This window comes from Scyliorhinus canicula, chromosome 6, assembly GCF_902713615.1.
Source record: "Scyliorhinus canicula chromosome 6, sScyCan1.1, whole genome shotgun sequence".
Lineage (NCBI taxonomy): Eukaryota > Metazoa > Chordata > Chondrichthyes > Carcharhiniformes > Scyliorhinidae > Scyliorhinus > Scyliorhinus canicula.
In genome coordinates this window covers 121,044,387-121,057,855 of record NC_052151.1, presented here as the reverse complement: position 1 = coordinate 121,057,855, position 13,469 = coordinate 121,044,387, and the positions used below count along the sequence as shown (strand labels likewise).

The window sequence follows — 13,469 nt, the reverse complement described above, 5'->3', positions numbered from 1 at the left end:
AATGAATTATTTCCCGTTCTTCAGATAACAGGAGTCTCCATTCTTCGTGCTGGTGAAACAATGGAGCAGGCACTAACGGCTGTGTGCAAGGATATCAGACTAGGAAAGATTCTTATTCAGACAAACCATGACACAGGGGAGCCTGAGGTACATAATATACTGTTAATTAATTGCTGGGTTACCTAGTTTAATTAAACTTGTGACAATTGTCTCATGTAATAATTTCTTTATAATCTATGTTTTATCTGAAATAATAGCCTGGTTTATCCCTTAAACCAGTCACATGATACACAACATCATTTTCTTAATTGATCAGCAATCTGTATTAGTTACCAGTAAGTCAGAATTTTTGAAAAATTATTGATGTTGAAAATTTGTTTTATAATCCAATCGGTTCTTGCTTTTGTAGAATTTGCAGCACCCTGATGGTTCTACCAATCATTAAGCCTGTAATTGTAAATCTTTTCCAGTTTTTTTTTTGCATGCCTAGACATAGAAATTTTGTACCCTTGGAAAATAGTCTCTTGGCATTATGTGTTGGTTAATTTAATACAATTGGCCTGAATTTTCATGGAGAGGAGAAATAGAAGATGCTTCTCCATAGAGGGATAAACAGCTTGATTTGCTTCAATTTCCTCCCTGCCCTAGTTTTCTTCCTTTCCTGTATGTTTTGGTTCATGCCTAGATATGGTTCCAACAACTTTCTAGTGCTGTGTCCAAATGGTCATTCCTCAATGAGCCACCATTTAGAGTGTTTGCAGCCAGTGGATAATGGTGAGGAACCTAGCCCACTTCTCCTTGGCTCATGCATGAAGGCCACTTTTTATGCAGCTCAATGCACAAGAACACTAACTTGGAGCAGGAGTAGGCAATCTGGCCCCTCAAGCCTGCTCTGCAATTCAATGAGATCAAGGCTGATCTGATTGTGGCCTCAACTCCACTATACTATCTGTTCCTCCGTAACCCTTGGCTTCCTTGTCAATCAAAAATCAATCTAACCAGCTGACCCAGCCGCTGTTGCTCTCTTGGAAAATGATTTCCACAGATTAAGTGCCCTCTGAGAGAAAAGATTTCTATAATTGAATAAATGAACACAGATCAAAAATAAAATCTTGCATCTTATGGTTCGTATTGCTCAGCGGCCATCTGTATTGCCTTTGTCAAAGTAGAACCTCGAGGCTGAACATGTTTGCAGTGGTGACATTGTTGCATTTGAAGATTTCTTATTTCTTTTGAAATTAAATGCCAAATATTGTATTCAAATGAAAGTTGAAAAATTGTATATATTTATTGAAATATAGCTTTCAAGGTTCAATACCTATAAGCAAATTGCTGATTGATCATTCTTCAAGGATATCTATGCAGCTGTGCTAGCCTATTTATATAGACTACACTTTCTAGAATTATTATGTGTCCATTTTCCATCACCTATTATGCCACATGTCACAGTTCTTACCATATTAACCATTTTCATTAAGGACCATTTTGGTTGGTTGTTAGGAAAACAATATTTTGCAGAGAAAGCTGGCATACCTGGGGTGAAAGACAAACTGAAAAATTAAACTTGAAACCTGATGAACTGCTACCCTGCTGAGAAACATTAAGCATGAGACTGAAAGAATTGGAAAAATATAAGAAACTGAATAGCATTTTCAGTTAGTGTGGAATTATTTTGAATAAAGTTTACTTGTATGAATCAGCAACTATTAGGTGGAGGGTATAGCATGATACTCTCCCAGCTGAGGGGAGGATATACAAACATTTGAATTAGGAGCAGGAGACTGCATGTTCTCCCCATGTTTGCGTGGGTTTCCTCCGGGTGCTCCAGTTTCCTCCCACAAGTCCCGACGTGCTGTTAGGTGAATTGGACGTTCTGAATTCTCCCTCTGTGACCCAAACAGGCGCTGGAATGTGGCGACTAGGGCTTTTCACAGTAACTTCATTGCAGTGTTAATGTAAGCCTATTTGTGACAATAAAGATTTTTATTATTAACAGGCCATTCAATACGATCATGGCTGATCTCATTGTAACCTCACCCCCACATGCCCGCCCCCACCCCTGATAATCTTTCACCCCTTTGCTTATCAAAAATCTATTTTTGTGATGTGAATGCAGGAGTGGCTGCGTTTCCGTGAGCTTTGCTGCCATCCACCTTTTAATCCTTTTTTAAAATCCTGATGCAGATTCCATAATTATTTGCTTTCGGGGTATATGTTTTGCTGTGTCCCGGGAAGATCCTGGCTGGACTTTAGTGATGAGGGCCTGAGTTAAGTCAAAGAATCTGTGTTTGATTGAGGCCGTCAGAGATGGCTGAGGAGAGGCCCATCTTACAGTGGTGTTTTTTCTGGTGACTGGGGCGACGTATCGGCGGTGCTGTCAGCATCAAGATGATGGCTGCCATTGAGAAGAATTTTGTGGACGATGGTCTCAGCTCCATGCCACAGGTTATTGGTGCTCACTTTGGTGAACTGCGAAATATCGTTGAGAGAAAAGCGGAGAAGAGAATCCTGTTACTCACTGGACCCATTGATTATCCTGGCTGATTCGGGGAGATGGGTCGGAGAGGGAGTGTTCGTGCACCGTCTTGTGGGGAGCAGCGTACGAATCCCCAGCTGAATTTGAGAGTTGGCTGCCATGCTTTCGCAATTTTGATTTAAATGCTGGTCATTTCTAGTTCGACGGAGCACATTGTATCCAGTCTTTGAGGCCTGGGGTTGGCTGACCACTGGTCTTGCGTTGTCTTGTCATCGATGCTCATCGGGAAGGGTTGGAGGCGGCTGGTTGCCTTGGCTTTTCTGGGCTTCGGTACGACAACATGGTGGATGCGAAGGTTCGTTGGTGGAACTTGAAGGGACCTTGAATACTGCACGATGATCCTGTCATGGCTTTGGCCTTTCGAAGCTCCATGGATGGTCTTATCATCCTGATGTTATTATCATCATTAATCTTGAACTTTATTCCCTTGTGACTATCCCGCTGATTTTATGTTGTTTTTCTTTTCCTAACAAGGGCGTATGATATGTGAGCACAGAGACTGTGGTCGCCTGTTACCCTGTTATGGCAAAAACCATACTGTTAAATGTGGTTGCGAAAGGGTGCTTCACCTACTCCGCCCACACCTTGTGCATCCTAATCAAAATAAGCCCCCCTCTAACCACTGCCTTCAATGCAGCCTTTGAGACCTCCTCTGTCTTACTAAACTCCACATTGTTCCGGATAGCCACTCCTATTTTCTCACAGACCTCCTTACTCGACAATAACCCCACATCCAACCTCCGCTGCAGCATCTGGGAGCTCACTGCCTCTACCCGTCCAGCCAGTGGCGCGTGGTCAGACACCACGATTGGCCCCAACCACCCCCTCCAGCAGTGCCTTGTCCAGGACAATTAAATTCAATCCAACAGTACCTCCTGTGGATATTGGAACATAGAAAATTCCTTCGCCCTCAGCCTCTCAGACTGCCAGGTATCTGCTGCCTCTATTCGCTCCAGAAATTCCAACAATTCCTTCTTCATTGCCAAAACCCTCAGATCTGGGGCATGACCTGTCCAGCCTAGGATCCAGCACAGTATTAAAACTGCCCCCGACAATGATCAGCCGGTGTGTGTCCAGGCCCAGGATCTTTGCCAGGACTCTCCTCATAAACTCCACGTCGTCCCATTTTCAGTAATAAATGTTCACCAGCACCACTGGCATCCCCTCCAACCTCTCGCTCAACATCTCAAATCTACCCCCAGGGTCCGTAACTATGCTCCCCACCGCAAAGGACACTCTCTGATTAACCAGTACTTCTACCCTCCTCGTCTTTAGATCCAGCCTAAATGAAACGCCTGTTCAACCTGTCCCTTCCTCAGCTCTATCTGATCCGCCACCTTCAAAATTTGTAGAGTCTCATGATCACCGCCCATGGCAGGTCCCCAGCTCTCGGCTTCTGCATCAGGGACCTATGCGCTCGATCCACTTCAGGCTCCTTATCTAGCACCCCTTCTGCCACCAGCCCCGCCAGCATCTTCAAGACATACCTCATGGTATTCACACCTTCCACTCCTTCAGACAGGCCCTCTATTTGTAGGTTCTGCCTTCTCGAGTCATTATCCTGCTCCTCCACCTTTGCCCTCAACATTTTACACAGGTGCCCTAGGAGCCCCATCTCCGCCTCCAGAACCACCAGACTATCGCTGTGGTCTGAGATCACTCCTTCGATCTGCTGAATCTGCGACCCGTGCACCTCCAAACACTTCTTCACCCGTTTCAGAGAACTCTTCATTGGTGCCACAGCTCCTTCGATGGACTTTGAGTGATTCTCACACATTTCCTTCCTCTGCGGCAGAATTTGTTTAATAAATGCAGTCAGCTCCTCCATCTGGGGCCTTCCAGCTTGCATCAGCTCTTCCCCCGCCTGCATGTTTACAGTGGCTGCTGCAGCAAAGGTTCCCTCCAACCTTTCAGCCAAATCTCTCACTGTTTCCTGCAGGTCTGATAGCCAGCAGACATACCATTCCCGGGGGAAACTACCCCTCCAAAATTCACAGAGGGTAGTGGGTGCCTGGAACTCGCTGCCGAAGGAGGTGGTGGAAGCAGGGACGATAGCGACATTGAAGGGGCATCTTGACAAATACATGAATAGGATGAGAATAGAGGGATACGGACCCAGAAAGTGTAGAAGATTTTAGTTTAGACAGGCAGCATGTTCCTGTGCTTTATTCTTTGATCTTTGTTGTTCACCTACATCTTTTCATCAAAATTCCACCCAGTATCGGGTAAAAAGAGCTCTTTTCTGTGCCTTCAGGCAGGAATGTGTGTGACCACTCGACCTGTGTGTGACGACTCACTCCATGGTCACAACCGGAAATCCTCAATATAGTTGACTCTTAACTGCCGTCGGGGATTGGAATCCCATGAACGAATAAAAAATAAAAATAAAAAAATGATGTCCTCTTCACAGCTTATTTTCCGACCCATCTTTGTGTCATCAGCAAATTTATAAACTGTACTTGGGTCCCTTCATCCAACTCATTTATGTAAATTGTAACATGTTGAGGCCCAGTACTGATCCCGTGGCACACCCCTCATTGCATCCTATCAACCAGAAAAATACCCATTTATGCCATATGTTTCCAGTTATCCTCAATGACTTTTCATAATTGATTTTGGCTTAGCTAGCTATTTCTAACAGGTCTATAGATTAGTACTCCCCACCTATAGATCATCTCACTCAATGATCTCCCTTATATAGGGAGTGAGAAGGTACTGGAGGTTTTGACAGGCTTAAAATAGGACAAATTCCCAGGTCCAGAGGAGTTGTGGCCCAGGCTGCTGTGGGAGGCAAGGGAGAAAATGACAGGGCTCTGTCTCAAATGTTTAATCTCTCTCTAGTCACAGCGGAAGGTACTAGGGGGCTGGAAGATGGCTATTATGGTTCCACTCTTCAAGAAGGGTGGTAGACCTGGGACTATAAACCTGGGAATTACAGACCAGTGAGTCTCACATCAGTGATAGGGAAACTATTGGAGAAAATTCTGAAGGACAGAATCAATAGTTTGATCAACAACAGTCAACATGGCTTTAGGGAGGTCATGCCGAACAAATTTAATTTAATTTTTGTTGAGTCTTGGGGTGCCTGTCCACAGATTCCTGAGCTGCAGAACAGGTTAATAAGGTAGTTAAGAAGGCATGTGGGACACTTGCTTTCATCAGTCACGGCATAGGTTATAAGATCAGGGAGGTTATATTGGAGCTGTACAGGACTTTGGTTAGGCCACAGCTGGAGTACTGTGTGCAGTTCTGGTCGCCTCACTGTAGGAAGGGTGTGATTCCACTGGAGAAAAGGTGCCGAGGAGATTTACCAGGAAGTTGCCTGGGATGGAGAATTTTAGCAATGAAGAGAGGCTGGATAAGCTCGGGTTGATTTCTTTGGAACAGAGAAAGCGGAGAGGGGACCTGATTGAATGATTATGAGGGGCCTGGACCGGGTTGATTGAATGCAGTTGTTCCTCTTAGTTTAAGGATCAGTAACAAGGGCAGAATTTTAATGTGAAAGGCAGGAGATTTAGAAGGGATTTGAGGAAAAGAATTTTCACCTAGAGGGCAGTGTGGCTCTGGAATGCACAGTCTGGGAGGGTAGTTGAGGCAGGAAATCTCACAATCTTTAAAAAGTACTTAGATGAGCACTTGAGATGCCAAAACATTCAAGGCTATGGGCCAAGTGCTGGGAAGTGGGATTAGTGTAGATTATTTTTTATTTCTTGACGGTGCAGGTTTGATGGGTCAAAGGCCCTCTTTATACTGTATGATTCTATGATTCTATTTTTTTTGCAGGTGTGCAGCTAATTCCGAGTTATTACCATGTAAATGCATAGAATGAAAGTGACAAATTAAGCATGGACTTCCCCAGCTCTCCGCTTCACCTGTGTCCATCTTCTGGAGAATTCTCAAGTAGTAACTAAAATTCCCCATAATTGCCCTTCTAAAAATGTTATCTTTTACTTTCATTTTACTCATTTTGACCACGTCTTGATTGTTCTAAAGTCAGTTTTTCTTTATGTGGTATGTGTCGGTTGCTTGATGATTTTAAAATGTTGCCTTATACTACCGACCACATGAACCATTCATGTCATGCTGTTTGTCAAGTAGTTGCGCATGTCTGTAAATCATTCTTCAGTGTAAAATTGCCATGCATTTCCACATGTTAATTGCTTCACGTAACAAATCACATGCACACGCATAGCCACACATTCTTGACTTTCAGATGATCTTGTCAAAAGAACAAAGGGAATTTGTTTTGAAATCTTTGTTTCTCTTCCCCTGCATGGTCCCTCTGTTTTTTTGGGAGCGGCAGACCATCAAATTCAGTTCTCTTAGGTTCATAAATAAGGACACACATATCTCCAAGCTAAAAACTCTAGTCAAATTAAAGCAAAATATTTCAAACACTTCATTTGGATTTGTGCCAAACATTTTAAAGGCTGAAGCTCATCACTTACAAAACAAAATGTTCCTTTTCCACAGTTGCAAAAATCAATTTTAAACCAGAATGACACACCAACAACTAACTTTACTTTGAAATATAATTCGAATTTTATTTAAGGGAAATGAACAGACTATCATTGATACTTTTCATACAACATTTGTGGCGACTAGGAGCTTTTCACAGTAACTTCATTGAAGCCTACTTGTGACAATAAGCGATTTTCATTTCATTTCATTTAATTTCATAAACCTTTACAGGAACCAAGTGGCAAAAATCTCTTTTGTTCTAATTTTCTAACCCAAAGAGCTAGGTGTCAACAAGTTTGCAACGTAAAACTGGCTCAAATGTCACCAAAAATCTATACCTGTATAGATAGAACAAGTACAAACTTATACTTCCAACATCAAAGACCAGATAACAAATGACCTTTCGCTCTGCCGAAAAGAGCACAAGTGATATGATCAGACTTTCATACACAAGCACACTGGAAAAACTCATTACATTACCTTAAAACAGGAATAACACTTATCCTCACAGCAGTTTTAACTATTGCTGTGGGCTTTAAACTTATTTCTTTTCCTTATTACCATTTTTCCTGCTGCACAATCTTAATTTCAGCCCAAGTGATGCTTTCAACTTTTTTTCTCCCCCCCCCCCTTTTTGAACTGTCCTCTCAACAGCTTGTTTTGGGTTCCCAACTCTGTCAAACATTCATCGTCCTCTTGAATGTTTCAGCTGGTTTCTAGCTTCTTGAGTTTCAATCACGACTGTACTAACATTCAGGTTTGAGACCTGTTGCTCGGTTGTACATTTCTTGCTGGTTAAGGTGCTCTATTTCCTGATCTTTCGAGTTAATAATCTGGTGAACGCAAGATGGTCTCACCATCTCACGTTTATAACTTTGTCCGTCTTATCCTATCTTGGATAAACTACATTTTCTGCTTGAAGGCCTTGAAGGATGATGTAACTTTCACTTATTGTAGTGTAATTGCCTTTAACCACTGATTGGTTTGTCAGGGTCTCCGCATTCCCCAAAGTTTTCTCTCTGAAGATGAGTGCTGACTGAACGTGCTATCTCGAGATTCTGACTGTCTCTCAAAATGTTCACAACCTAGCCAGTCCCATCTAGGGTGACACTGTTGGTGTTATGTCTTTCAGTCCCTAATCATTTTGGGGCTACTTTTAGTAAGATAAAGAACAAGTTTATTAAATTTTCAGGTAGGCTATAAGCAATAAACATGGGTAATAATTTACAGTCGAACACAGGCTCTATATTTGTATTATGACTGGATGAGGAGTGTAAGTGACTTCCTTTCTTGCAGCCTTTGGTCTTGGGGATCAACCTCTTCATTTGTTTCTCTCTCCCTCTCCTTTGCCTCTTGCTTTGATTGTCCTGATCATGTTTCTAGATTTCTCCATTGTGTGAATCTGATCAGGTGGTCCTTTTATATCCTTGCTCTTATCCTTAAACCTTGCGCCTCTTCAGTCATCTTCACCAAAAGGTTGATCATGCCCTGAGAATGCTTGCCTTAACCAACCAGCAATAAATAGTACTTGTTGCTAACCTTACGTATGCCCTTTTGAGGCATTTACATCATATGCCACCTTATATAAAGGGATATCCGTATTCCATTTTTGCACGAGCAGTTTCTCACAGACAGGCTTCAAGAGGTAACATTTTTGCTGCAGTAAACTGCAAAGCTTGATGTAAACTCCAGAATCCATCTACCTCTGAATCTTTTCGATACTGTGCAGTACTTAAGTTTTTTCACTTTACAACATTACCAAGATAAATGCCTAAATCAAGTTGTATGTTAGTTTCTAGTAATAAATTTAGATTTTAACAATTTGTATTCTGAAAAACGAGACACACTGTCGAAGCTTTTCGTCTTGCACTTATCAGGACAGACTGAAGAATACCAAAATTCAAACGGAGCAACAATTTGTACTGTTAAGCTACCTGGTGCATTTTCCATGGCAAAGCCTTGACCAATAAGAGGTGAGGTGTTTGCCAATCAGTATTCCTTTCTCCTGCAGTGCAAGTTATTGCTCCCTTTGAATTTTGGCATTTTAATGTCCACCGTGATGAGTGTAAGACTACAACATGTCTGCTGAAAAAGTACAAATTGTTACTCTATACCCGAACAGGCGCCGGAGTGTGGCGACTAGGAGATTTTCACAGTAACTTCATTGCAGTGTTAATGTAAGCCTACTTTTGACACTAATAAAGATGATGATGGTAATGTACTACCAAGCAACAATTAGTATTCTGGTTACGAATCTGATAATCTTACATCTGCTATGCAATTTAAAAATTAACTTGCAAGTTTCAAAATATAAAAGATGGAAATGGTCTTTTTTGATCGATTGGGTTGATTAATTTATCTATCTTTTGCACAGCTACATTACCTTCGTTTACCTAAGGATATTACTGATGATTATGTCATTCTGATGGACAGTACAGTGTCAACAGGAGCTGCTGCAATGATGGCCGTTCGAGTTCTTCTGGTAAGTAATCAGTTAGTTATTTAAAAAGGGGTACAGTTTGTCTTTTACTCCACTGAATCTTTGCCAAGTTTGAATTAGAATTTTTTTGTTGGTAAGTGGTGTATAGGAGAAAGATCTTGTAAGGGAGGGGTGGGTGCCATCATGCTTTAGTTTAAAGCATAAGATTTGTGTCCTGTATCTTTAAATGACTGTGGTGCTGTTGTTTTTTAATTTAGTTTGGAAATTTGTGGAAAGGTTAGAACACACAAATCCTCAAGTGATATTATAGGGTTATGGGGATAGGGTGGGGGAGTGGTGCTCTTTCAGAGGTTTGGGGTAGACTTGATGGGCCGAATTGCCTCCTTGTGGACTGTAGCGATTGTATAATTCTGTCTTCAGTGGTGTTTATCTATGTTCATATTTTAGTTGCATTAGAAATCACCTCGTACTTTAAAATATTGAATGCCTGAGATAAATGCAGTCTCTTTTTTCAAATACTGATAGTTCAGAGCTGTCTGTTTGAGAATGCACAAGCTAGTGAACCTGAAAGGGAAATAAATCTGGATTTGATATATTGAAGGTATGTTTTGAATTGTAAATTAATGCCTAAACATGTAACAGCATAGTCTTTCCCAGAGCTAATCCTGGCTTTCCCAGTACCTTCATAACTCTATTAGCCCACCTGTTTAGCAGGAGAGTCTCTGTGGACTCTGGTACCCACTTAAAGTTCACCAGAGGATCTACTGAAGGTTATTTGGTAGAATTGCCAAATTGGGACTAATGTTTCAGGAGAATGATCCAGGTAATATCTGAATTGAAATACCATGGTAAAGTGGTAGTTAATCCAATGGCAGGCTATTGAATTTGGATGTAAAAGAGCAAGCTTCAGTACCACATCTGCATGTGATTTTAAAAAAAGGTCATTTTAATGGGATGTGGGTATTGCTGACAAGTCCAGCATTGTTGCCTCTCCCAAATTGCCCTTGATCAGAGTGGTTTGTCACAGCACTTAGGGTCGACGACATTGCTGTGGGTCTGGAGTCACATGTAGACCAGACTGGGTATGGGTGGGTTTTTAGAACAATCTACGGTAATTTGGTGGTCACCAGCACTGAGACTAGTTTTTGATTTCAGACTGGCTAATTGAACTCATATTCCACCTGTTGCCATGGTGGGATTTGAATCCATGACCCTAAAGCATGAGATTGGGCCTCTCGATTACTAATCCAGGGATGTTACCACTCTACCTTCATATTCCCCCCAATATTGTTTACCTTTATGCCTTGAACCCGGGTTTAATATGTTAAGAGAGAGCCTGCACAGTTACCAGTTATATTTACAGTGAATTATAGGTTTATTTCTTTGGTAGGTTATATTGGAACTATTTACTTTGATTATTAAAGATTAACACGTACAATATGTGATGTTACAGAAAAGTTCTGTCTGATTGTTGGAAAAATGATAACTGTATAGCATGGCAATGTAAATACTGTCTTGGCTGGCCCTATGTGCTTTGTCCTATTCTAAGCAAAAGACTCTGAACTAAATCACTTTGAGTGGCACATCTGAATGTGATATCTGGTGGATCTGTAGAGGGGCCTGGATATTAAAATCTTGTGTTTTATAATGGAGCTTATCATTTGCAGCTCCAGTTCCATGAATATTTTGTCAAGGGGCATCGACTGTCATCGACTTCTATGATTCTTCAAGGGGCTCCTTGAGGGACTGAGGCTCTCCTCCCCCCACCCCTTATGATGAGGTTGATGGATTTCCTCTTTGTGCTCCAGTTATTTCTCGCTGATGCAGCCGGGGGCACTTTTTGGTACTCCTGTCTCAACAATCTCAAACATTGGGCAGACAGTCTTTGCAATGTCAACATGGATAAATACGACAATTAAGGAAGTTATAGGCCATTGTTTACAGTTTAACACCAGATTTAATGCTGATGAAAATTACAATGCTACTTAAAATTGTTTGGCTTATTTCAGGATCATGACGTGCAAGAAGATAAAATTTTCCTGCTCTCGTTGCTGATGGCTGAAATGGGAGTACACTCGGTGGCTTATGCTTTTCCTAAGGTTAACATCATCACCACTGCTGTAGATAAGAAAGTAAATGATGAATTTCACATTATTCCTGGAATAGGTACGGTTATATATGAATTTTTGTTTCTTTTATTCTCCCACTCTCCATGTACATTAAGTGTTTGACTTAAAGTAAAATATATGTTTCAGGGTCACCAGGTGTTACATAGTAGTAAACATTCCTCTTGTATTTTTTTTTCATGAATATGAGGGGGTAGGAAGGCTTATTTTTGGTGTGGAGGTTATTGATAATTGCCATTTCAACAATCATATGAGTGAATTGCTGCTGATGTGCAATCCAAGATAATTTGGAATTTTTAAAATACATTTGTGAGATGTGGGCATCGCTGATTAGACTAGCATTTATTGCCCTTGAGGAGGTGGTAGTGAGTCATCTTGAACCACTGCAGTGCATGTGGTGCAGGGAGGGAGTACCAGAATTTTGACCCAAGACAGTAAAGGAACAACAATATATTTCCAATACATGACAGTATGTGGCTTGGAGGGGAACTTCCAGGTGGTGGTGTTCCCATATATTTTCTACCCTTGTCCTTTTATATGGTGGTGGCTGTGGGTTTGGAAGCTCCTGTCTAAGGAAGCTAGGTGAGTTCCTGCAGTGCATGTTGTGGATGGTACACACAGCTGCGGCTGTGCTTCAGCAGTGAAGGGAGTGAATGCTGTGGGGTGACAATAAAGCAAGCTGCATTGTCCCGGATGGTATCAGGCTTCAAGTGTTGTAGCTGGACTCTTCCAGGCAATTTGAGAGTATTCCATCATGTTCATGACCTGTACCTTGTAGACGATGGATAGGCAGGCTTTGGGGATGAGTTACTTGCCGCAGGATTCCTAGCCCCAGTCATGCTCTTGTAGCCACAATGTTTAAATGGGTAGTCCAGTTCAGTTTCGGGTCAAATATAACATCCAGGTTGCCAATAGTAGGAAATTCAGTGATGGTGATGGTTAGATTCTCTTTTTTTGTTTGAAATGGTCATTGCCTACTACTTGGTGTAGCACAAATGTTTCTTACTACTTGTCAGCCCAAGCCTGCATATTGCCCAGGTCTTGCTGCATTCGACATGAACTGCTTCAATATTTAAAAAATATATATTTGTATTCTCATTTTCCACTTTTTCATCAAATATGCACCCAACAAAAGAAAACCAACAATAACAAATACAATAGCAATCCACCAACTAGCATCCCCTTCAATATACAAACCCAAACCTCCCCCCTACATCCCAAGTACAAAACAAGAAAGAATTCATGGTCATCCCATACATGGTAAACAATACACTCACCCCCCCCCCCCCCCCGCCAATGTTTGATGGCATCCAATTCTTGAAAGTGCAAAATAAACAATGCCCATGAATTGTAGAACGCTCCATCCTCCCCTCAACTCAAACTTCACCTTCTCGAGGGTCAAAATTCCAGTAGTTCCCCCCGCCACGCCGAGGCACAGGGCGGAGAAACTGACCTCCACCCCAACAGGACCTGCCTTCAGACAATCAGTGAGGCGGAGGCTAAGACATCTGCCCCCGCATCTGCCTGCAGCCCAGGTTGATCCGTCACCCAGAATATGGCTTCTAGGGGCACTGGTTTGAACCTCGCATGCACCCCCCGCGAGGTGACCTTAAAAGACCTCCCTCCAATACCCGTCCAATTTTGGATAGGACCAAAATATGTGAACATCGTTTGCGGGGCTCCTCCCACGCACTCACATATATCCTCCACCCCCTCAAAGAGTCGGCTCAGCCTCGCCCTCGTGAGGTGTGTCCTTTAAACCACCTTCAACTGTATCAGCCCAACCTCGCACACGAGGTTGAGGCATTCACCTTCCGGAGCACCTCACACCACAGCCCGTCCTCCATACCCTCCCACATCTCTTCCTCCCATTTTGCTTTAATCCCCTCCAATGATACCTTGTCTT

At 42.2% G+C, this 13,469-nt stretch overlaps 1 protein-coding gene across 2 annotated transcripts in view; it reads left to right on the top strand.

Moving 5' to 3' along the window:
* si:ch211-243j20.2 (uridine-cytidine kinase-like 1) overlaps positions 1–13,469 on the top strand; it is a 115,857-nt gene that overhangs the window by 90,456 nt on the left and 11,932 nt on the right. For both annotated transcript variants that reach the window (XM_038800031.1, XM_038800032.1), the window contains exons 12-14: positions 25–147; positions 9,372–9,479; positions 11,447–11,603. In XM_038800031.1, the coding sequence (XP_038655959.1) occupies positions 25–147; positions 9,372–9,479; positions 11,447–11,603 (388 nt within the window). The remainder of the gene's footprint in view (positions 1–24; positions 148–9,371; positions 9,480–11,446; positions 11,604–13,469) is intronic.